The 25,973-nt window shown below is 41.5% G+C and overlaps 1 protein-coding gene across 4 annotated transcripts in view; it reads left to right on the top strand.

Moving 5' to 3' along the window:
• Nucleotides 1–25,973, top strand: part of LOC146310561 (AT-rich interactive domain-containing protein 1B-like) — a 248,035-nt gene that overhangs the window by 155,728 nt on the left and 66,334 nt on the right. For all 4 annotated transcript variants that reach the window (XM_084743144.1, XM_084743145.1, XM_084743147.1 and 1 more), the window contains exon 5: nt 9,152–9,452. In XM_084743144.1, coding sequence (XP_084599270.1) covers nt 9,152–9,452 — 301 coding nt within the window. The remainder of the gene's footprint in view (nt 1–9,151; nt 9,453–25,973) is intronic.

Genomic DNA, 25,973 nt, shown 5'->3' on the forward strand with positions numbered 1-25,973 from the left:
TCCCTCCTTCTCATTTCTCTTCTTCTTTCTGTACTTAATAGCACTTAGTGAAGGGTATTACAGTTGGTGCTCTACATGGGGCATCGCATTAAAACCCTCTTTCACACACATACACACACACACGTTCAGCAGTCCATTTGGATTCATTTGCATGGCATTTCATTTGGATTTTGCCTCAATCGACGGTTTGGGGGGAGGATAAAAAAAGCATCTTTGTGTAATAGCATTTCCTCTTAGTCTCCAGTGCGCCATAAAGATAGAAAGCACAGCGGCCGGAGCCGATAAATGAGTGCAGCGCTGCCATGAGCAGACCTGTCCCTCAGGCCTACAAACGATAGCTGTTGGAGTTAATTACAGTTTACATCATCATATTTACCCAGAGAAGAGAAACAGAGATTAAAACTCGCCTCTGAGCCCACTGAGGTGTTATTTCTGTATATACTGTACCACAGTGAAGTGGAGTACAATCGTTGCTGTGTGTACCATTATAATGGATTTTACTCTTGACCCGTGAAATCACAGGTTCTATATGGATACATATAAACAACTGTAAAAACACCAATATGATACGGATGTATACATAGAAAAATAGCATGGAAAGATAGGGTCACAGTTTTTCCAGTCTTAAAACAATACTGGCCTGCATATGTACATCGAAAGAGTTTTTTGTCATTGTACTGGTTGTATTGGTTGTACTGTGCTGATACTGGTTGGGAGATCCCTTCCCAATGCAATCCACAGACCCACAGTCCTCAGTCTGTACACAAATCAGATTTGTTTCTCAAATCCATTCTGTAAGACACACTGTCTGCACTTATTATTTGCAAGTGATCAGATCGGATTTGTGCGTCCAGACATCACCAACCCCTCTGCGTGAGCTGCTGTGGTAACAGTGATAGGCAACAATACCTACATACTCTACTGAAGACCTCCAAAGAAGTTGGTGTACGGAAGCCTCCCCCCAAAGTGCCGGTAGATGATTTAGTTCAGTGTACAGCCTTGTTTCAGCATCTGTCGTCTGACTGTTGTTTTCTGTGTTGTCCTCCATACCACTAATGCATTGCCGTCTCTTTGGATATGACCTTATCTTTGTGTGGACTGATGCAAGTGATTCAAAAGACACTTTGAAAACAGATTTTAGCAGCCAGAGCATCTGGAATGAGAAACGTCTGTAGAAATATGATTGCAATTCCATTTCATACCACCTCCAAATATGGCTTGGATCTGGTTTGCAAAAGTAGCATTTCATTTGTCTTTCTGCCTTCCAGACTTTGTGAAATCAGTCTGCATACAATCTGGATATGCCAAAAAAGGGATATGGGCTGGCAGTCTGAACAAGGACTATGAGGCTTTTGCAGTCAGGCTTAGATCTATCAAGTGGGTATCTTTCAAAGTTACACAGAGGAAATTTTGAGCTTAAAAAGTCTTGCACTGGTATCACCTTGATGGGATCTTTTCATGGCTAGGATGGTGAGGAGGAACAAGCACAGCCACTTGTAACTGTTTCAGTGCATCATTGGTTATGTCAGTATTGGTTTAAGACAGACTGTGACCATATATTTGTATGTACTCAGACAGCGCCTGCATTGTGTAAACTTTGGGACCACAGGCTGTCTACACAGAGCCCTGACCTCTCCTGCTGCTTGTGTGCTCAGGTGGGGTCTGGCGTCCAGCAGGAGGTGTAGTGGGTGGGAGGAGGCGGGCTTGGTAGCATCAGGGGAGCAGCAGCTAAAATCCCAACCTCCTACAGAGACAGAGCAGATCTGGGGCCTTGGATAAGAAAGGAGAGATTGTGGTGCAAGACAGTCGACCTTCCCTATTCCATCCGTTTTGCACTGAGGGTGCAGAATGTTCAAGTTTGCAGCACGTACACTGAGCAGTACAGAATCACCCATTAACATGTCTAATATTGCATGTAGATATGTATGTATAAATCAGTAACCTTATCTATGGTGTCTTTATCTTTTATTTTCTTTCACGTTTTGGTGCAATGGAAGTGAATGGTGTTTCATATGTGGTGTCCACAGTATCGAAAAATTACATTTTAAAAATTCAACAGTAACATATATTGTCCAGAAACAGAGGTAGTCCCTGTGAAAACTGTTGACCATTGTTCTGTGATTATCCAGAGTAATAGGGACACTGTTTTGAAAGATGCTGCTGTTGAATTTTTTAAATGTCGTTTTTCACTGCTGCTGAGTCCCACAAACAAATCCCATTCACCTCCGAGGCAGAAATCTCAGATAGATATCCGATAACTTGAACAAATAAAATCAAAGCTATCTGCATGAATATATCATTTGTGTGAAATGACCCTTTAAGCCAATGAAAAAAATGTATCCATGAGGTGATGTAACTGTTGATTACTACTGTGTGCTATTAGTAGCCATATCACATTGTTCACAATGTTTCAATGTTTCTAAAGGAACGTGTCTGCATATTAGCAGACTTCCCAGTAAGCTTTCTTTGGGAGGTAAAACGCTCCTTTTTTATAATTTCAAGAAAACTTATATGATGGAAACTTGTCTCTAAAACACTTTAAGATTAGGACGGTTGTTTGTTTTCACAGTAATGAAAACACTGCGAACCCTGATGATTGTTAGTATTGAATTAAGTCCCTACACTCACAATTTAATAGATTATAATAAATGTTAAATGTTATAAATGTTTGTCAGTGAGATTGAAGAGTTGTTGGTTGAACTTATTATCTTAAGCATATTGAACATGTTTTATCATGTACAACTGAATAAGTATCATGTTTATGTGATTACAAAAGTTTGTTTTGTATAATCACAAAATGATCTTGTCTTTGCTTGTATTTTCAAATTCAGTCAACTTAAAATTTTAAGGCAGTCCGAACACTAACTTTGTATTTTTCACTAGCAAAAGTACTTTTACATTTTTCAGATGGCAAATAAATGAAAGCTATCAATCAAATGTTGAGGCGAATCATTGCTGTCAAGTTGTAAAATCTGTAATGTCAAAGTCTGTCTTGTGGTTCTGTGTGTTTTCGAGCCATAAGGGAGGCTGTTTGTTGAGTGTTGCCGCTCACAGTGCTCAGTTTCTATGTTTGAGTTTGTGTTTCAGGCTCTAGTTAGCTGGCTAGCCATCTGGTGCAGAGCCCTCAGCCATACTATCCCTCTGACTGGGGCAGACAGAGAGAGACAGAAAAATAGATACTCGAGTTGAGGGTGTGTGTGTGTGTGTGTGTGTGTGTGTGTGTGTGTGTGTGTGTGTGTGTGTGTGTGTGTGTGTCGGTGTGTGTGTGTGTCGGTGTGTGTGTGTGTGTGAAATAGAGAGAGATAGAAGTAGCTAGTTCCGCCCGTCGCTCTTCTTTCCTGTAGCCCACAGGAAGCTGCAGCCATTGGCTCCTCCCTGTCTAGACAGAGAACCACTTTCTCACACACACACACACACACACACACACACACTTGGTGCCTTCTACCATAGCAACTTTGATTAATTCCCTGTGTGTGGTGAGAGGAGACAACATCAGCAGCACCATGGTCAGGGGAAAAAGGCCCACAGTCTGCTGGATGTGACAGCTCCCTGCTTCACACTGATGCCTTATACCCTGCTGGTGTGTGTGTGTGTGTGTGTCTGTGTGTGTGTGTGTGTGTGTGTGTGTGTGTGTGAATGCAGGTCAATAGTATAAGTGAGGGATAGGATGGTGTGGTGAGTGTGTGTGTGTGTGTGTGTAGCTTCATCTGTCCCCTCGGCTGCATCAGTGCTCAAGCATGTCTCGCTGTGACAGCCCAGCAGCCTGTGTGCCTGTCACACACACACACACGCACGCACACACACACACAAACACACTAAACGAGAGAGTGCAGGCAGGCGCCAACACCAGCGAGGTGAAGGGTCACGAGCGACTGCCTCTCCAATGTTGTGTGAAATGTGTAGATGGCAGTCTCGGCCCATTATGTGCGTATATGTGACTATGTGTGTGTGTGTGTCTTGAGGCAGGAGGGGGGCATCTCAAAGTAACTGGTTATTATCACCTCAATATTTTTCTTATTATGACAATTACATGCTCTAGGAGCGAATTAAGCGATACAGGACGCCAAGCGGGAGTGGTTGACAGCTATTTGGAGACTCAATGCACAGAGCAATTTGCAGCCCCGAGCCAAACAAATTGGATTTGGGCCACTTTGGATTGGGGCCCCAGATTGTTGGGCGTTTGGATCCTCCGACCGCATGCCTGCCTGGCTGGCATCAGTTCTTTACACATGACTATGTAGCAGACAGTTAGCCAGGTAACACAATGCTTTGCGGCCCTTGACGAGGATTAAGTGTACGTGTAGAGGAAGGGTGTATGTGTTGATAAATGCATTATACCGAGGATGCATTGTGAAATTAGCTTTTTTTTATGCAGGACCATAGTTACCATTGTATACGCAGAGGTCATGTCCTCTGTATTTTTGGTGGGTATTTAAATTTTTTTAAATATGTATATTTCTTAAAATATTAAATTAAAGGAGAAATCTGCAAAACATTTACTGTAATAAACCATAAAATTACTCTGATATGTCACCAGAAATAAAAAAAAACATGCTAAGCTGAACAACAACATCGGAGTCAGTGTCCTTTGAAATTTCCATTCCGGGCCAGAATAACTGTTTTTGTTTGCCCCTTTCAAATTAATTAGATTTCAGACTTATGCCGAATGTTCGCCAAATGAATAAGTGTCTGTTTATAAGTTGTAAGAAATCATTAATAATCTTTTAGATGGGGTCGATGTTTATAACAGTTTAAGTTAGCAATATTTAAATGGAGTCTGGCAGGCAGAAGGCAGGCAGTCGGTGAACCTCAGTTCCAGAGTGTGTATTTTCGTAGTATTTTCATATCTTTTGTTTTCAGGATAACAGGCTTAGCTTTACACTGGCAGACAAGTGACAGTTACAAACACTGCATGAACGTTTGTCAGTGTCTAATTATAATGTTGTGCTCGTCCAGCAGCGTTCCTGCAGCCCGCCTGAGCTTCCTTGACTGTGGGGACAAGGGGTTGGAGGAAATATCTCGCTTCAACAATACAGTAGATTGTATATTAAACAGGATTCCAACCTTGTTAATATGCTGTCTATGGCTCCAACACACTATTTGGACCGCAGAACTCATTTTTGGATGCACAATTGTTGCATATTACTCATTAAAAGACATTTCTGTGCACAACTTGACACATTATGTTTGTATTATGGATTGTATTCGTATATAGTTAATGTAAAGATATTTAAAGGCATTTAAAAATAGATGTTGTACACTATTTTTCACTTCTATTCCATAACCTTTACATTATGGCTTATTGTGTCGATAAACTTGTATAATGAGCATTAGAACACTTGACAGAGACAGTGAAAGTGATTTCAATACAATACAGGACTCAACTGAAAAAGAGTAGATCTGACTTATCTGGTGTTGGGTTCTAATCCAGTTGTCATCTGTCTGTTGGCGCTGACATTATTTCCAAAGTTATTATTGTTACGCTGAAAATGCTTTAAAGGTAGAATCAATAGGATTTATCTGGGCTGTTCATAAACACAGAAAGATAGTTGACTGTTGAGCCTCGTTCCCAGGACGTCAGATACACCGTTTTGGTTTGTAAAACATCCAGAGCACAGCAAAATAACGAGAAGTTAAGAAAATACAGAGGACAGGGTCTCTGCAGGTAGACCTACCACCACACACTTCTAGTAGGCCATAAGGAATTATGTTTATATGAGAATATACAGTGTTTTTAAGAAAATGTTGCATATTATATCTTGAAAAGGCATAGATATATAGTGTAGTCCTCCTGGCTACGCCCCCAGATTTACGGTTGTGTTCCAGCAACCATAAGTTACAATTATGGTTTTATTGGGTATTTACAATTGACATGTTTATAGTCTACGGGTGTTAAGCTTTCCCACCCTTTCATGTTATATAGTGCTGCTACTTTTTTGGTCTTGGGCCACACAGCTGTGCTCAAGTGTGTGTATAATCCAAATGAGCCTAACAGCCTCTAAACGAATTACTGGTACGCATTTTCCCACCCCTAAACTGCCACTGGAAAAGCTGGCAACAGCACCCAATTAGGTGAAATGCAATTATTCCCATCCATTCACACAATTAGCCCGTGGGTTAACAACCTAGCCGTACATCCGGCTAGCTCTCAATGTTTTGGAGAAGCCATCACCATGGTTACACCTGCTCTCATGGTAACCCTGCTATGGCAAATGGCATGCACCCGGGGCAGCCAGTCGGTCGAAAATAACATTTGGCCCTATTGGTGGAGGCGGTGCATTACATCACTCAGCTCAGAATACAGGGTGACTTGATTGGCTGAGACAGGGAGTGGTACCACGGGTGAGAAAGAGAGGGAGAGAGGAAGGCGTGTGCCCCGTGTGCTCAGTCGAGCGAGGGTAGATAATGCCAGGCGACAGACTGGCAGGCTGGCAGAGCGGGTGGGCACTCACAGCAGCATGATGGAAAACAAAGGCTTTGTGTGTCACTGCCGAGATCGCATTAACCAAAACAAGCAGCCACGGACCGACTGCCACACCGACTTTGTTGTCTGTTCCACAGGCTAAGCCATGCATGGATAGAGAGAGATGGGGGACGCCTGTCTCACTTTTTATATGAAATAACAGGGTCCCACTGTAATCAGAAAGAGAAGAGTGTTTGCCACTGTTGACGCTGAAATGAATGTAAGACAGAGCGGCATAAATTCAAAACAAATGCCATTTTTGTTAGTCACAGTCAGTGCGTTTAAGACATGCAGGCTTTGGCAAGACATTTCTAGTGGTGATTCTTGTGTTCTATTATGTTTGGATTTCTGGGGTCCAGACCTGATTGTGAAAGTGGAAATAAAATTTAACAGGTTGACAATTCTTTCTGATATCCAGCAAATGTTTTGAACATGCATCTTTTAATTTCAGTATTCCCTGAAGGAATTCGATCTTTGTGTTTTTTGGCGAGGCTGCTTTCACTGTAACTTTTAAAAGTCTGACACTGGTGCTGTTGTATAGTAACTTATCACCATACATTGTTACTGGCACCACACTGGCGGCATCCACCTGTGCGCAGGGTTGGAAGTGTTATTTTAAACACAATTATTATTACAATAACTAATTACTTCACCCAAATATATTGCACCTTCTACTAAAAATACAGTAACATCCACAAATAATAGTTTTTGTCTATAAACATCTCATTTTCAATGCACATAAAATTCATTTTTACATTCTTGTGTTCATATTTCTCGTAAGAGTTAATAGAGCATTGGTTATCATGAGAAAGTTACTTTAATATTGCCGTATATTAAAGATGTAGTCAATGTAATCAAGTATTCCTGAACAAATTAACACTATAATTAATTACACAGTTTTTTTCAAAAGAAGTCTGGCCTGAATATAGTTTCTTATATTTGTTATTTTATTATGTAGTCTCAAGTACATGTCATCTGTATCTACCCAACCCTATTTGGATTTTGAGACCCATGAAAGCACACAAAAAGAGATCTAGACACATGTCATTGTGTGATGACAGTAATGGTTGCACAGGACTCAGGTGGGACAGCAGTGGAGGGTCAACAGGCCTGGTGTAGCAGGTAGGATCAGCTGGCATACACGCACATCTCTCTCCCTTCCTCCCCAAGCGGACACCAGCCAGGAAACCAGGGTCACTTACAGGTGACTTCCCCCATATTCAGCTACAGCTGGGGCACAGCCGCTGGTCTGTGAATGAGTGTGTGTGTGTGTGTGTGTGTCCAAACGTGTGTGATGTGTGGTTAGGAGGCAGCCATCACATTGCATCACATCACATCTGGTCTTCTCTTTACCTCCACCACTGTCTCTCCTCCATCTCTCACTGTCGTCTTACTTCCTATTTGCACTCAACACTTTTATACAGTCTGTCAGCAGTATTGGTGGGGATTCCCTCAAATCAATTCAGGAGGGGGAGCACTTACTAAGCACACACAAACACACAGTTCTCTGTTCACCACAGGGAATGAAAACTGTAATATGAACTCACCCTTCTTCTGAATGAAAGCCCATTACAAGTCATTTTCACCACTGCAGCAGCCAGTGCACAGTAGTGGCTTCTTCTTCTGTGGTGAATGTTTTTGTTCCTCTGCCATATTAACCACTGTCACCATGACTGCAGAGATTTTATCCCAGTGATTACAGGAGGTTACAGAAAAGTCAAAATCTTTTTGTGCACGTACAGAGTAAACTTTCAGCCTTTTACACATATGAAAGCAGTGGATATACTGCATGGTACAGAAACCCTGAAAGGCAAAGTGAGGACAAAACATTCTGGTGGTCCATTTAGTAAGTATTATGTACATTGTTTTCTCTTTGTTTATGACTTTAGACAAGGGTAAAAAAAAAGTTTTACTAGGATATTTTTTTTTCTACATTTGAAAAAGGTGGAGAAAAAAATTCAGGGAAAAAAACTTTAAACTTTTATCTATGACAACAATGAATAAAAAGTTTTGGCAAATTATTTTTTTTTCTTTTTGTCAGAATCCTAAGTGTTGGTGTGATACTCATTTTGGTCAGTTTTAGTTTCTCTAAACACAAGGCACATACAGTATATTGCTTTTTATGCAGAGCTAATGCCATGTCTTTACCCTTTACACATTTTTTTTTTTGCACCTGACAAAACATGTTCATAAGTGAAAAAAAAAAACATAATGATCCAGGCAAACCTTTTTTCACCTGACCTTTTTTTTTTCCTGGTTCTTTAGCACAAACGTTTTAAGAAACTTAGAAACATTATCCTGGCAAAACCTTGTTTTCCACTTCTTTAAACATAGAAGAGAAAACAATTTAGATCAGACTTAGGAAAAGGATCACCAGAAATCTTTTTCTTACTCCTCTCAGGGCTTCAGTAGTATGGTGCATCTTTGCATCATGTGTTTCACTTCTTTTTTTGTATTTCAAGAGGCTTTAATAGATTATACCATCTGGTGTTTTAGCCAAACCTTCATCTTTCAACTTTGCTGAAATAGTTGCAATAGTACTATATTATCATGGCATCATATTTACCGGGAAAATGTTGTCTTTTCTTGAGCTCACATTAAAATGTGTCTTCTGCTGTGTGTCATTTCTCATCAAATGCTTGGGTTAACTTCATAAATACTCACTGTAAGGCCTCTCGTCTCTTCCAGGATCTGTCCGGCTCGATTGATGACCTCCCCACTGGGACGGAGGCCGGCCTGGGCTCAGCCGTCAGCGCCGGCGGCTCCTCCAGCAGTAGCAGCAGTAGCCAAGGGGAGCAGGGGGGGGCCAGCAACCAGGGACAGTCCCCCTTCTCTCCTCATGCCTCCCCCCACCTCCCCAGCCAGAGGAGCGGGCCCTCTCCCTCCCCTGTGGGCTCCCCCGCAGGCTCCACGCAGTCCCAGCAGTCACGCTCAGGCTCTGGACCCATCTCTCCTGCCAGCGGACCCCCTGCCAACACCACCGCGCCAGGTAAGGCTGCCATTAGAGCCTGTTAAAGAATGAGCACATGCATCTCGATAATCTGATTTTATCTTGATGAAAGGTGCAACTTGTAGCATGATAACTTTATTAGTTTAATCACCACAAACAAACAAGACTATTGCTGACAAGATTGCCATTGGAACCAGACACTACACTGCATTTTACATCATGTACCGCCGTGTTAGATTCCCTGGGAAATTTGCAAAATTGCTTTACAGCTTAAAGGGAAATTGCTTTGTGCCACCAAACAACAGGCTGCTGTTTGGAAGCAAATGAGAAAACAATCACAAACAGTCAGTGATGTCAAATGAGGTGTATTGCTTTTGACAGACAGTAAAAAATAGCTGCTGTGACATCACTGATTGGGGCGTGGCCACATGTTTCATGTGCTTCAGTTTTGATGCGTGCTCTTTGAAAATTATACTTGCAGCATCTTTAAAGCAGTGCCATTAGTAAAGTTGTTGCTGCTGTAAGCATACCACAGTTATCACACCCACATTTCTGCTTGACCTTTCCATTTATTTTGCTATTTAAAGACCTAAGCCTGATTTCATTTGTTTTTAAATATGTGCATTTAAAAAGGATTTTAAAAAGGTCATGTAGAAAACTGACCCTTATGCAGAATAGGTATACATGTTTCCACAAATAACAACATTGAAATGCAGTGTGTTTTGCATTGCAAGAGTAGATTTGCAGGGATGAAGCTTTTGCATCACATCATTATATAATCTAACCTTTACAACCAAACAGGAAAACAAATCAGACAAGGAAAAAAAAGAGCTGCAGGAAGGAACAGGTGTTTATTTGCCTTTAATCAGTGTCTTAATTAAATATGAATACTCCTGGTATTGTTCATTTAAATCTAACCACCAATACTTTGCTTGAATCTTTAGTCTCCTACAATCTGTGAGATTTCAGCAATCTTATAAATTTATTGCAAGCCACACTGTGCGATCTACTAAACTTGGGTACAACATCAAGTTTGATGTATGTAGACTGTATGATGACCACATAGCTGGACTGTAGGCTATGGCACAGGTCAATATACAAGATTAGTCATTAGCTTGTGTCATCCATCTGTTCTGCTGTGGTCTTAAACAAAGAAGCTAAGCAAGAACTGAGTACTTGCAGTAGTGGTATTTATGTGTATTGAAAGAAGAGGAGAAGGAGAAGTTGGAACTGTTCATGCATTCCTGTTGGTTGGTTAGTTGATGTAGATGATAGCAAGGGTTGCAAATGGTATCGTCACTGATAACATGAACAATAAATCAATCGATTAATCGTGATTACAAAAACTTTAAAAATTTGCATATACCAACCAGTACCAATTGCGCCCCCCTTCAATCACAGCTTTATTTCCACAGTCATATATTGCATACTCTCTTGTAACATTACATAGCCTCTGAAATATATAAAGACTGCATGTTACATATCAGGTAACATGCAGAGTGCACTCATAAAATTAATCCCCGCTGTATTTCAGACCTTTATTTGATAGTAGTGCAAGTTAATTGTATGTGATTGATCAATTTCTCTCAATTTCAACGACTGATTAATCAATCATCAATTAATTGTTCATCACTAGTCGCAGCAGCAGTCACATTTTGACATGGTTCTCCTAAATTTCTGACACTGTCAGAATTTTGTTCCCCCATTTGGTTTCAAGACGATGAGACTGGCCGGCTTTGAATCTCTCACAGTGAGAGGTAGGACCACCGTTTCTGAGCCAAGACCAAAGAGATCACCATGTTTCTTTCACGTTGGTCATCTTGCATCTGGGACAGCCAAAAAAACGCACAGCGTATACCCAGCTTTAGGTGAGCAGGGTCTGACCTCTTTTAAAGCAGTCCAGATGAACCGTAGCATAAAGGTGACAACATCCTGGTTTAATAGCTCTCTTTTTTTCCTCATCTCCAACTCACCGTATAATCCATCCAGATCAATTTTCATTCTGCCAGTTTGGACAGAGGATGAAGCTGAGTGCACACTGCAGCAGGAGACCAAATAATATCAATCCGGCATGTCTAGACTTTGATATCTCTGGTCCATTTGAAATCCTAATTCAGACCGCAGAAGAATATTACAGCTTAGCGCGGAGCACTTCATGGAATATGTCTCATTCATTTTCTTCACACAGTTTTTGTCTTCGCATAGGACGGATTTGTTAAGTCTTTGATCACAGCGTTGTAGAAACACGTCCCTACATTGCAGTGGAATTTTAATAAAGTCCGTCTCTCTGCTACCTGTGGATCTCACACGTATTTCCAGCATTTATGTCCAGACAATATTTCCCCTCCACTCTCAGTGTTAATGAATTGAGACTGACTGGTGGTGGAGGACCTCCCATCTGATTTGTAGCCTTATCTAAGATATGGCAGGCCAAACAAGACACCAACAGGATTATCAGACAATGCACGGTATGTCTGTCTGTCTCCTGAGGCTGGAGCAGAGCACATAACCATTTAGATAAACACTGAGCATTATAAACGAGTGTGGATTTGATTTGCCTCCGACAGGGGTGTGAATGTGTGTATGCATGTGCACGCTGTTCCCGCCCAGCCTCCCCCGTCTTCCCGCCACCTCTCTGCCCGACTGCGTGGCTGACCGGAGCTTCGGCGTGTCTCAGACCTGTCAGTCACTCTGACGAGGCGGGGCAAAATGTCTTGAGTGAGATCCTGACGCCGGCTTCCTCCTCCTCCTCCCCTTCCTCGCAGCCGCTTACCAGAGTGATTGACGCTAATGAAAAACTGGGACAGTGGTTTTTCCAGGCGCCCGTGCCAAGAATCATGACGAGAATCCGGAATGAGGCGGCAAAGACGAGAAGCGAAACCGATCGCTGGGACGTGATTAATAAGAAAATATTTTAAAATATTCCCCGTGCCAAATAAATGGTGATAAAGCGTGGAGCAGTGAGTAACATCTGGCATGTTTTAGCGGCTGTACTACAATCACTTTGAATTAGATCAAGGAGCAGCCAACCTAAGAGAGACACAGGAGAACTAATGTGGTTAGCACACATCTGATTACTAACGCTCCGCTTTCTAACACTTCATCACAAGTTAGGACACTTTGGTTAATGTTGTCGTTTTAGTTTGGTGCAAGTCAGTGAAGAGAGGAGGGAGAAACACTGTATATTTATGTGTGTGAGGTTTGTATCTTCAGTACTCACACATCTGATACTTCTACTGCCATAAAAAAAAAAAACACTTTTCGTTATTCAAACCAGTTGTGTGAACAACAGTTTCCTTTAAATAAAGACAAACAATAATAAGCTAATTAATTAGTGTGAAAAAATTACTGTTTTTAACTGCTGTAGTTTGAGCACCAGTCAAGAAAAAGTCAAAACACAACACATCTTGTGGCTGCTTTGCAATGTGGTTCATTAAGGCTACTGTCAGTGAAGAAATTGGAATTGCAGGCTCTTCTATAATTGATTCTCCTCCTCGACTGACAGCAAAATCTGTTGTTTACATCAATGTTTTAGGAGTTTTAGGTGTTTTTTTCTCCTATTAAACTCCATTATAACTGTGCTAAATGTCACAATGTGATGTCACATTGTGAGTTTCATCCACATAAATCCAAAAACACATAAAGAATATCTGTAGCTGCTAAAGTCCTGATGTGTGTTAGTGTGATTTTATTATTATTATTATTATTTTTTTTTTTTTTTTAATATGCACACACACACAAAAATACGTTTGGGAGTTGGGAGGGTTACTTTTAAAATGTATTCCACTAAAGATTTCTGAATACATGTCTGAAATGTCAAGTAACATATTCTAAATAGTTTTCATCGATTATTTTCTCGATCAGTTGTAAATTTGTTGATTATTTTCCTGATAAATCAATTAGGTGTTTGGTTTATAAAATGTGAAAAGTGGAACAGAAACAACAATTAGCATTTCCCAAAGCCTAAGATGACGTCCTCAAATGTCTTGTTTCGTCCACAAGCCATGTCAAAGAGAAATAAAGAAACTAGAAAATATTTACATTTAAGAATTTAATTGGTCTTAAATACCCCTGATGAAAATGGCTTGCTGAGCATCGTCCATTTTTTGTCAAGTGCTGAATTCTGTTTTTTATTTCAACTGTATATGAAGAGATAGTTTAAATTGCTGTGACTCAACTGGAAAAAATAAGTAAATAAAACTTTTATTTACTTATTATTTATATTATATTTTGGACATCATATTGGGAACCATTCACGGTCCCCGGGCCAGCAGTTTGAGAATCCTGCTGTACAGTGTATAACACCCTCTGTCCTTAATGTCAAACGCTCATTAGCATGACAAAAACAAGAAGTTACTTCAACGTGCTTCTTAGAGTTAGATGTGGAGTCCTTTGATGCAGAGAGCAGCTCGGTCAGTGGCGGCAGAGCTTGCACTGCAGCGTAATGTTGTGATCTTCTTTGCCATGTGTGTTGGTGAGATGTTCTTTTTATGCCCTCACAGTGTTCTGGCTGTGCGTCTCCTCTGGTGTGGCGTGTGGCAGGTGCACTTTGTTGCACATCTAGTTTCACCTGTTCATGTGAAATATGTCATGTACATTTTAGAACAAACAAGCTAATCCCTTCAAGTAATCTCCTTTTAAAGAGTGTAACTGTGTTCCGATTACCAACGGAAAAACGGTTACTCATATTTTGTATTTTAAATACTGTACTCCGTTACTCCCCACCCTTCAGGTGATAGCCTGTATATGTTCGTACCAAAGTTTACCATGTTTAATTATGCAAAAACAGATTCAGATATAAAGGGCAGTAAGTAAAGGAATGTTGTCTGAAGCGCACACATGCATATACAAAACCAGTAATTTTGTATATGCGTGTGTGTGCTTTTGGTTGTGTGTGTGTGTTGGTCTGTCACCGGTCAGCGTCACTCGCTGGAGTGATGCGACATGTCACACGGCTGAGCACTCACGGGACACACGTTACCCTTGACAGCGGTCAGAGGAGAGCAATTTCATCATGTCATCCTTTCACCTGGCTGTCAAACACACACACACACACACACACACACACACACACACACACACACACACACACAGCAAAAATAACACCGAAGGCAGGTAAAGCATACATAACAGCACATGAGCACACACACCTCTGAACAGTTATTTCATGGTTTCATGTGAAACATATATGGTCGCACATACAAATTACCTATATACGCTTGGGTGCATGGATGAGTGACAGTGTTGTCAGCGTGTGTGTGTGTTTGTGTGTGTGTGAGAGCCAGACAGAGGGGGGAGACTGACAGATTGCCAGCCTATCATACACCCATAGACTTGCACAAATCTATCTTGTTCGGAGCTCCACGGCACGCCTGTGATTCCTTCGTCTCCTCACTTCTCCTCTTCTTTCTCCCTCCTCTTTCTCTCCCTCTCTCTCCGTCTCTCCATGAAGCAAATCCAATACACTGTAACATTATCCGGGCCTCGCCTTGCTATTTGGATTCTCTCCCGGAGCCAAAAAGGCACACACAGGGCCAAATTGATTTTCCTGTTGCGCTAGATTTGTGACAGTCGAGCAGAAATCACATTGCTCAACCGCCAACCTCCCCCTCCCCTTCCTCCACCTTGTATGCACACACATACACACACACACAAACACACTCTCATACGCACACACGCCTCCTTCCTCCCAGTGTCTCTGAAGCAATTCAGAGCGTCCTCAGAATATTTTTCTCCTTCCATGTGACATCGGGGAAGAGGCGAGCAGACATTCGTCTCTCATCCGGATGGATGTGGACTGAATGGGACCGCCGGCATTGGAGCGTCTATCACTGACTGCGAGCTGTTGGAGAGAGAGGTGAAGAGGTGCAGAACAAGTGAAAAAGTTCAGCCTTCAGTCCCTAAGTTGATGTCATACCAGTAGCCACAGGCTCCATCAAATATGCTGATTTGTGAGAGTCTGGCTTTCTAAAACTCTGCATTTTCTGGACGTTTCCAGATGTAGATAACATAGTGATTGCCGTGTGGTTTGGAGTGTTCTCATGGGCTGGTTTGACAAGTTGTCTCCAGGTTGACAGCCTGTCAGTATGGCGTCACTTCCTGTCAAGCCTCAGTGTGGCTGTAGAAGACACATCCATCACATGACTCAACCTGATACATACTGAATCAAACTTAACACAAACAGAGCACAGACCAGGTTGTCAAAAGTTGATAGGGTGGAGCTGATGAAGTGGAGAGATGATCATGTCTGCTGCTGTGCGAAGGAAAATCCCACAACAAATGTTAAAATGTTGTGTTTACAGAATATACGGCATGAAAATATACACTTTTCCTCACTGACTCCTGAAAGCGTAAACACCTATAGTTGTTCAGCTGGGTTGAGATCTTGAATCTGTGAAGCCTTAGGATCCATTGACCCTGTGTGTATTCATATATGAATTAATGTGTTGCAGATTACCATATCATCATATTTGAGCTGTTAGTGTTTCTCCAGTTGCTGCTGAGGGGCTACATTTCTTTAGTCAGTCATAAAGTATAAGTATGAAGTATAAGTTGTTCTTTTTTGCCACACATGTCACCTTAACTTTACTTACTATACAGTTAATCACCTGATCATGTTTGTTACTCCACCCATAAAACATATCTTGGAGATCTCCATTTTTGGCAATTTTAATTGTCTTTAGCCTGATTCATAGCAGCTAACTAGCCAGTTCACAGTTCACAACAAACCTCTCTAGACCTCTGTCACGCAGGCTACCCACAAGCCCACCTTGCTTAAAGGGGAAGGCTCGCCAGTAGAACACAGGTGCAGTTAGGATGTGGATGTGCTAACCAGCTGTGGAAGAAGTATTCATGTCACTTACTTAAGCAAGAGTACTAATACCAACCGTACTGTAAAAATACTCCACTACTAGAAAAGGTTCTGCATTCTAAACCTTACTAAGGAACAAATATGTCAGCGTTACAGAAAAGCAGTCATTGTGCAGTAAAATGGTGCCTGTTGGTGTTTTACTGAAGTTTAAGATTGATATTCCAGGTGTATTAATGTGTTTCATTCTACTGCTGTAAATGATTGGTTGAGCTAATTTTAATGCTAATACAAGAAACACTGATATTGTGTTGATTCTTGGGAGACCTGTGGGCAAAAGCGGAAGTGTTTCCTCAGGCATAACCACAAAATATAATGTCAAAAATATAATTATTTAAATAAAAATATCCTCCTGCTTCTTTTAAACTGGCTAATGTACAACTCACTGTAACTCTGCCTGGGAAAATGTAAACACAGGCTGTTTCATCTGATTCTGGGGAGAATCCGACCTGGTGGCAGCCATTAAGAACAACTGTATAGAAATAGCACATCTTGTTGTGGTGGTCTTGTTTGCTTATGTCAGAGGCAACAGTAATAAACTGAGCCTGTTTCATAACCAATTTAAAAACTCCTAGTTGTAGCTTTATATGTTGTTGAGTTGTTTAATCCACAGTAATGTGACGTATTCTATAAGATCATCATATGTTTGCATTATTTGAGAATTCACGGTAGGTCATTTTAGAGAAAAAATATTTATTGACTTAAATTCACCAAATAGCTTAAAACTATCCATATCACCCAGCCCAAATGTATACGCTTTATACATACAGATGATTGTACAGAAAAACACTGGGTGAATGTTTTGGCATCCACGGCTATCAGAGCATGTTTGTTGCTGTTGTCACTAAAGGGATAATATTATCAGAACTAATTTTCTTAAATAAAGCTCTGTTTCATTAAAATAACTAACCATTTTAACCACTCAGAAAATATGTAGTAACCTTGTGTCCCCATCACCATGGTGATATGTGTGTTTTTTTGTTTTGTTTTTTTACTGGAAGGCCATAACGAGGCAAACTAAACTAGACACTGTGTGTGTTTATGCCCCTTTCAGATCTGGTCCGTGTTTTCTGGTATTTTCGTCTGTGTGTGTGTGTGTGTGTGTGTATGTGTGTGTGCCTGTGTTTACACATTTGCGTCTGCATGTCTGCCTCGCTTTAAGGGTCAAACTGCAATACTTTTCCACATTGTGCAGCTACTAATTGACACAGAGCACATCCACACTCCTCTATGGCCCAGCTCACACACTGTCTGCAGCAGAAAATCACAAATACTCATCTCTCTCTCCTCTATTTTCCTCTCCCTTCTCCTCTGAGGTCCAGTTAACAGCGCTTGCCTCCCCTCCCTCTTCTCTCCTCCCTCTCCCATCTCTCCTCACCCCTCCAAGTTTTTATTTTCTTTTAAAGAGGTGATTGGAGCTCGCGGGCGAGCGCTCGGGAGAGTTTAAGCTGTGTATCTGCGCTCCGCTTCAAGTGCTTCCAGGGCCGAAAAAGGACAGAGAGGTCAGGGCGAGTGGATGAGGGAGAGGGGTAGGAGGGATAGATAGAGACTGGGAGATAGAGAGGGTAAGAAGGCCAGGCCTGTCCAGTTAGTTCGCTCAAGGGTCCGTCCCAGTGAATCTCCTCCAACCCACTTTACATCCGCTCTTGTCCTTTACATTGTCCCCCAGCGTAGCCTGTAGTTTGCTTTCAGTTTAACATTTCAGAAAATATGTTTCTATCTTTAATTATGATAATGAGAACCACAGATAGAAAAAGCTATTTTGTAGTGGTGCTGGGCTTTTTCCACACTGAGGTCAAAGGTCAAACTGAGATGCCTGGAAGGAACCAGTGATGACCTCAGATCATGATTGCATGCATAAAAGTGGCCATTTTTGAAAAAAACAATGTCAGTAAATGTCTTCTGAGATGAAAGATAAAAAACTCATTTACAAACTGCAAAATATCGGACACAGGCATGTTCAACCAAAACTTATATTTTTCTTTTCTCTTAGTGGCACAAGTTATTATTATTATTATTATTATTATTATTATTATTATTATTATTATTATTATTATTATTATTATTATTATTACAAGAAAACAGTGGGAGAGGGTGGAAGGAGGAGAGGGTGAGTGTTTTTGCGAGTGTGAAGTGTGTGGAGCCAGGTGAGTTTTCTAGTCACACCACTCCCTCAGATACAACTACCAAGTACTAAAACTAACCCCAGTCTGAAAATGCTCCTACAAGTATAAGTTATACATTAAAAAGCTCATTAAAGTAGAAGTATATCAGTATTGTATACCCTTAGAAATTAGAGTTCCAAAAGGGTTCTTCCAGAAGGGCAGAGGTTCTACCCAGAACCATTTGTTTCTGAAGAATACTTTTCTTAAGAAAGAGTTTGTCAAGGGTTCTTTGGAAGACTAAAGCTTGTTGAAACCCTTAAAGAAATCTTTCGTCAAGGTCTCTTCATACCATAATATAAATGAGTTCTCGGTAGAAACTCCTGGATGGGTTCTTGATTAAACCCTTGGAATATTAAGGGGTTCTCATCAGAAGCCCCTGGATGGGTTCTAGATGAAACCATTGGAGCATAAAGGGGTTCTTGGTAGAGCCCCCCTGTGTGGGTTCTTTTAAGCAACACTGGAAGGTGGAAAGATTTTGGATGGAGTCCACAGAGGGAGTTCTGGGTGGAACCATTACACCATAGAGGGGTTCTCCTTTTGAACCTCTCAAGGCCCTTTTTCACCAAATTAGCTATGGTTCTGGAGAAGGTTCTGTTCAAGATTCTTGGAACCTTGAAGCTATCTAGTGAACCAGCCTGCATTTCCACCAGTTTTCAGTGGAACCGTTGTAATCAAGGATGTCATCAACAGGGGCACAACGACCTGCTGGTGACTTTGGTTCCCAAAGAGAACCTGCTATTTTTTGTTTCCAGCTGAGAAACAAGCTTTTGGGGGTCTGAACCAAGATCATTTTGATGGAAATGCTCTGAACGGTTTAAAATTAGGTTTTTGAACTGGAACAGGGCCCGTTCCATGTTAGTGAAAAAGGCCATCACTGGGGTTTCTAGGTGACGCCTTTCACAGGTTCGAGGTCTAACTCATTATGTTGGGTTCTTGGTAGATCTCTCTGAAATGGTTCCAAGTGGAAAAAGTTCTACCAGGGACAAAAAAACAGGGTTCTCCTATGGGGACGAGCAAAAGAACCCTTTATGGTTTTAGTTAGCACCTTTATAAGTGTGAAGCACAAATTATTTCAACTACTCATTGTGCAGTAAAACAGTCCCTGACAGTTTTTGGCATTAATGTTACAGCTGTTTTGTTGCTGTAGATGATTTTCTGTACTTCATATGCTGTTAGGTAAAATGAACTTACAAGCTGCAAAATATCGGACCAGAAAGCAGCCCACAAGGACATTCAACCAAAACTTATATTTTTCCTCTGTTAGTGGTGCAAGTTATTACAAGAAAGCAGTGGAAGAGGGTGGAGGGGTGGGGATGAGTTTTTATGCGAGTGTGTTTTGCAGTGTGGAGGGTGTGGAGCCGGGCGAGTTTTCTAGTCACACCACTCCCTGAGAGGCTGCGTGGTGGGAACACTGCCTCTGGCTGTCCCTGTCCCTCTCTCTTTCTCTCATTATTTTTATCGTGCTCGCTTTCTCTTATGTTCCCTCTTGTGTCTCACGTTCCCTTGTCCCCACCCTTTCCTCCCCATCTCTGTTTGTCTCCGCTGCTTTCTTCGCTCAGAGCGTTGCTGCGGTCCAGGCCTCCCACCGAGGAACAAGGCTGAATTTTCCATCCACATTTCTGCCTCTGTTCCTCTTTCTTATTTCTCCACATCTCTCCTCCAGCTCTCTTTCTCCACTTCTGTTCTCCTGTTTTTTTTTCCTGTCTCCATCCCCATCCACACATCAACCCCCCACCCCCATCCCATCTACTCTTCAATCCCCCCCACTCCCACATGACTCTGTCTCTCCTCCTCCTGATGGCTGCTCGTATTCGAAGTGAAACAGCAAAATGCCCTCCCCGCAGACATTATATTCACAAAGCACACCGTCGGCCAAAACAGGAAAAAAATTAAATAAGAAATGGCGCCGGCTTGCTGCGTTAGCCGTTTAGAGAAATCCCATTTTGACTCCGTCCGACTGGAAAACCCTAACAGAACCCTAACAGAGCGCAATTATTTTCCCTCCCCAACACCTATTTTCTTGCTTTCTCTCACTCCATCGCTCTCTCTCCCCCACATCCTGCTCGCTGTTTTTTAGCTTAAGCTGCAGTTTTGCTTTACTTACAGTTGCTACTCAGCATTGGAAGTAATGAGGATCTTGGGAGAGCGCTTGTTTTGCGAGCCACTGCAGGCCTGTGCTCGTCCCCTACAGGGAGAGTTAACTGGCATTAGCCCCCGGCTTGGAGAGGCATTGACTCGCACCCATTGAGATCTAAACCACCATTATTGGAGCCCGCTGTTTATCTGCCTCTTTCCCCTAAAGACACGGCAAGTAGGGGATATTACCTTGGTGTGTGTGTGTGTGAGAGTTGGGTGGTGCAGGTGTGTGCGCATTTACAGCCTAAGGGTTGTATTAAGAGATGGTGCTGAAGCAGCCCTTTCTCTGTATTCTACACTGGTCTATTAGTGCTCACCGCCGTTACCTCACTTTAGTAAAAATGGCCTCCGCTGCTCCAGGGGGTCTGTGTTTGTGAGAAACTGTTATGAAGCATGTGTGTGCGTGTGCTCTCTGAGAAATAACAATGCTAACTAGAACCATTTAGGTTTCTTCGTAAAGGTTGCAAAGGTTCTACTTTCAGATAGGCCTTTTCCACCACCATGGAACCAGCCCCGTTACCGTTCAAGCACATATTTTTAAACCGTTCTAAGCATGTCCACCAAAAATATATTGGTTCTGAGCCTTTGCTTCTCAGCTGGAACCACAAAAATAGCAGGTTTTCCTTGGGAATCAATGTGGGCGTGTCATATTCTACAGGTTGTTGTAGGGGCAAAGAGAGTTCTACAACTAGAGAGTTCTAGTTCAACTCCTATGGGAGGTTCTACGGCAGGCATGGGTCGAGTGGGTGCAAGTTTTCGTTCCATCCAACCAACGGCACATCTGACTCAACTAATCAGCCGTTTGAAGACTGAAATCGGTTAATAAATGAGTCGAGCCTGGTGTGCTCCAGCTTGGTAGGAACAAAAACCCTTCAGTGGTGTAAAGGGTTCCACCCAGAACCCTCTCTAAGGGTTCCATCTCGAACTTTTCAACTTAACAATTTGGGTGCTAGCAAGAACCTTCCAACAGAGTTCTACTAATCCATGGAGTTCTACCAAGAATACTGGAAACCCACCAAGGGTGTTCTACCCTGAACCCTTTTAGATTCGAAAATTTCATCTAGAACCCACTCACATTGTTTTATCAAGAACCCTTTTATATTGCGAGGATTTCATGTAGAACCCACCAAGGAGGTTCTTCCAAGATCCCTTTTATTTTCCAAGGATTTCATCTAGAACCTACCCATGTTGTTCTATTGAGAACCCTTCTATATTCCCAAATTTTCCTCTAGAAGCCACACAGGTTGCTCCTTCAAGAGCCCTTTTATATTCCAAGGTTTTCATTTAGAACCCATTTAGGGGGATCTCATCAATATATTCTGTAAGGGTTTCACTTATAACCCTCTTGTCTTCCAAGGGTTCTACGAAGAACCATATTGTATTCTATGTTCATGTTGTCTAAATTGAGAAAACCTCTTTTAACACCCGTTCTTTCAACAGTCCTCAGAGAACTGTTTTGTCCAAAAAGCTTCCTTGAATAAAACCTAAGTCCTTGATGAACCCTTTCTTCAAAAACTTCAGATTCTTTAGAAATAAATGGATCTGGGTAGAACCTCAGCCCTTTAGAAAGAACCCTTTTGGAACCCTTATTTCTAATAGTGTAGGCAAGTAAAGGCATCGTTGTCTCGTGGTTTATACACATATATGCACACCCGTGCATGTATGTACACTCATGCCTGCTAATGCACACACCTTCCTTTCATCTGCAATTAATAAAAGTCTTTTCATTGACTCTCAGGTTGACTTTTCTTCATTGGCATTACACACACACACAGAGAGACACACACATACGCAGTAGCTTCTGAGCTTAATATTACCAGGGCCCTGAAACAAAACAGAAATATGGCCACAAGTACTCTCCCTCAGCTTTGAACTTCCTCAGCATTTGCGTTTGAAACCCTGATGAAAAAAAGCTTCAAAGACCACACTCCCTCTCTTCAAAGGAGACTCAGGGTTGCCTCGACAGTCCTCACGGAGGAGAAATTTAAAATGTGTATTGGGTTTTTAGCGAGAAGCATTATCTCCAAAAACGCAATGAACTCCCATTACTTTTGGCCCTGCTGCCTTGTATCATGAGGAAATAGAAGAAAATGGATGTGCTCGCTAAGTGCCTTTTTACAAAGAGGAAATTACAGTTATTTGACTCTTCAGTGGTATTCCAAAAGAGCATCCTTGTTCCAGACATCTTCCTGTTTGCGCTTGGTCTTCATGCAGCAGGTCCCGTCTTTCTAAAACTCCTGTCAAAATCATCAAAACATCAGATCCGTTCATCTGTAAAACCTCAGGGTCTCTGATAGGTCAGTGTCAAGGATAAACATTTGCACAGGTGCGTGTCTGAGGACCTGCCGCCAATAGTCACAGATTATACGGGAACTGAATCAATCCTTTGAGAATAAAGCATCTGAAACACTTAGACTTTATGTTTCCATGAAAACTGAATGGATGCACCTGTCAACGATTCTTTATGCACCTATTTTCATTTGTGTGTGTTTATGTGTGTGTGCTCAGCTGGGCGCCTGTGGAGGTGTTAATTGAAGACAGTGGATAAAGATGCAGGCTGAGGGACAGCAAGATATTACCATGTCATATCACTGCCATGTGCTAATTGTGTTATAGAGCACTTATGGGAACAATAGCACTACAAATAACTCACACTAATAGAACGAAACACTAAACAAAGACACATTCACATGACAACATATACAATTAAAGACAAAAAAACACAAATACTAGTTAAAAGATACACAAATGATCACAAATAATTAAACTGTCAATAAAAAAAGTACTCATTGAGAAACATTAAGCCTGAAAAAAAAAGTTAATTAGTGAAATTGTTTTTAGTATGTTGCAGCCATTCCCTCATCATGTTGCCACTGCCCCAGAGTTGGGGTCAATTACAACATGTAATTTCTTCCCTTTAAATAAATATTGTGAACAATATGTTATAAATAGTCATTTTTAAATGATATGGGTAAGGAGTTTGACGGATATATCAAGAGTTGGTTTGTCTTGTCCAAGTAGTCTGGGTGAGAAACTGAGAAAAATGCAAAAAAGAGTTCCAACCGTCCCCAGCCTCCCCTACAGAAAAATGCCAATATACTGGCACACATGGACATGTAAAGGTATATATTGTACATAGTTGCAGCCAGACAAGTTTACAAACAGATCAACACAAATATTAAATCGCACACACTCGATAACAGCAGTCAAAGGAAGATGCCCTGGATGGTGGAAGCTTTTTCTTCCTGTTTATTTGTTTTACATTTTCATTCACAGCTAGCAAACACAGCCTTTTTTCTGTGGACAGGAAAAGATATACAGTCAGCTCCTGCTGACATTTAGCTCTCCACTCTCTCTCCCAGCAGCACGTGGAGAAGAACTGCACGTCAAAGATTCAGCGTATGAATTATTAATGGTACAGATTAAACGTGCCAGGCCTCACTGTGGAGCCTGTTTGTTTTATTTGGACGTAATTATTTAATGGCACCTTGTTAAAAATGATAGTGAGGAGAGGAGAGGAAAGGAGAGGAAAGGAGAAGAGAGGAGAGGAGAGGATGTGAGAAAATGTGAGAAGAGGCTTTGTTTGGACAGTAATTGGTAGTGAAATAATTACGAAGTGCTCTGAGCTTCACCCGTTCACTGTGGAGAAAGAGAGGAGGAGGAGTGAGGCCTTGTCAGACTCAACTATACCACCACTTCTCTCTCATCTGTTTCTCAATTTCCTCTTTCTCAACAAGCATCTCTGTGTCTCCTCTCTTTCTCTCTCACACATATTCCTCTGTTGAAAAGACGTTTAAGAAACGACTCAGGTGAAAAGACGTTCACAGCAGGTTCAAGAGTGAAAGTTTTTTGAAGATGTTGGTTGACTGTTATATTTTGCCAGGATTTGCAACAGTGACATTTTCTTCCTTTACAATGATGTGTAAATAAGAGCCTGTGGTCACTTTAGACCCTCACTATATCAAAATCTCTCAGTTAAAAGCCACACACAGCGCTCAATCCTCAGATGCCTGGATGAAAGTCCTGTGTTCAACCCACTCAAACACTACAACCTTTTGTCAATTTAAGCATCTTTGTCACTTTTTATAATAGGCACCAGTGCATATACCTTCCAAATAGTCAAAGCTGTAACCGGTACGTGCAAGTACTTGCATATGCGCATTAGGCATGAAGAGCAATTTCTTTATTTTACAATTAGAACTTCTCCCATTATGATTTTGTGGAAACTTGTTGGCAGCACACTGCCTGTATAGCTTGTATTCAGGACATTTTAAATGACACATTAAATGCGTTGAAATCAAGTCTTAGAGTAGAACAGATTTCACCTACAAGTAAAATATAACTTTGTAACTAATCAATATCGTCTCTCTTTCAACCTACAGCTGAAAAAAAGATCAGAATGATTAAATGAATGAGTGTTTTGTGACACGTTGACGTAACCACATTTTAGCCAGTTGAAAAGAGGGTGAAAAGAGGTCTTAGATGTTCAGACCAAACATCCACCGGTTTTCAACTAGAAATCCACGTTGAAATTCTTGTTGCTGCTCACTAGGACAGGAACAAACACACACTCGTATGTCTTTGCATAAATCTCATCTCTGGTGACAATTTACATTGGTATGTAGAGGGAGCAGTGAAGCATGGAGGGCACTGTTCCCTATTTGTACCTCCGTAGTGGCACACACACACACACACACACACACACACACACACACACACACACATACAGTACAAGCTGCTGCCACCACCACTCTGCCATCCGAACAAACAGAGTCTGACAGCGGAGCTGGTGCCTGGCATGCATCCCTGTACACACACACACACACACACAGGCTATCCTCTATCGTGGGGTCGACTTCCATATTTTAAGGGTTCAGTAAACTCCTGCTAGCATACTTCATCCTAACTACCCATCCACCCGTCTAATCCTGTGCCGCAGCTAAATGTGTCCCTCTGGCAACAAGTAGCCATGACCCTCTGTGAGAGGTTTTAGGTTCCTCCAGTCAGACACGTAAATAGAACCCACATAAATTACACAATGAAGCGTTCATATACTCACTGATGCAGAAACGAGCACACAGACAGAGGTACACATGCAAACTGAAGCAAGTATTTTCCTACATAGAACTACATACACACATGCATAACAGTGGTGGAAAGTACATTCATTAAAGCAGGGGTTCCCAAAATTTTTCATGCTAAGGTCCCCCAGATGATGATAATATAAAAAAAAAAATCCATTCATTTTTTTATTTTATTGTTATTTTTTCCCCCTCATCTTCCCTCCAGTTTGCTGAGGTCCTTGTAGCACGTCCTGGCAGCCCCCACTTTGAAAATCATGACATTAAAGTACTGTTCCAAGGCGTAATTTGAAGGAATTGTACTTGAGTG

The sequence above is a fragment of the Lutjanus erythropterus genome, chromosome 18 (assembly GCF_056507025.1).
Source record: "Lutjanus erythropterus isolate fLutEry1 chromosome 18, fLutEry1.hap2, whole genome shotgun sequence".
NCBI classification, from domain to species: domain Eukaryota; kingdom Metazoa; phylum Chordata; class Actinopteri; order Lutjaniformes; family Lutjanidae; genus Lutjanus; species Lutjanus erythropterus.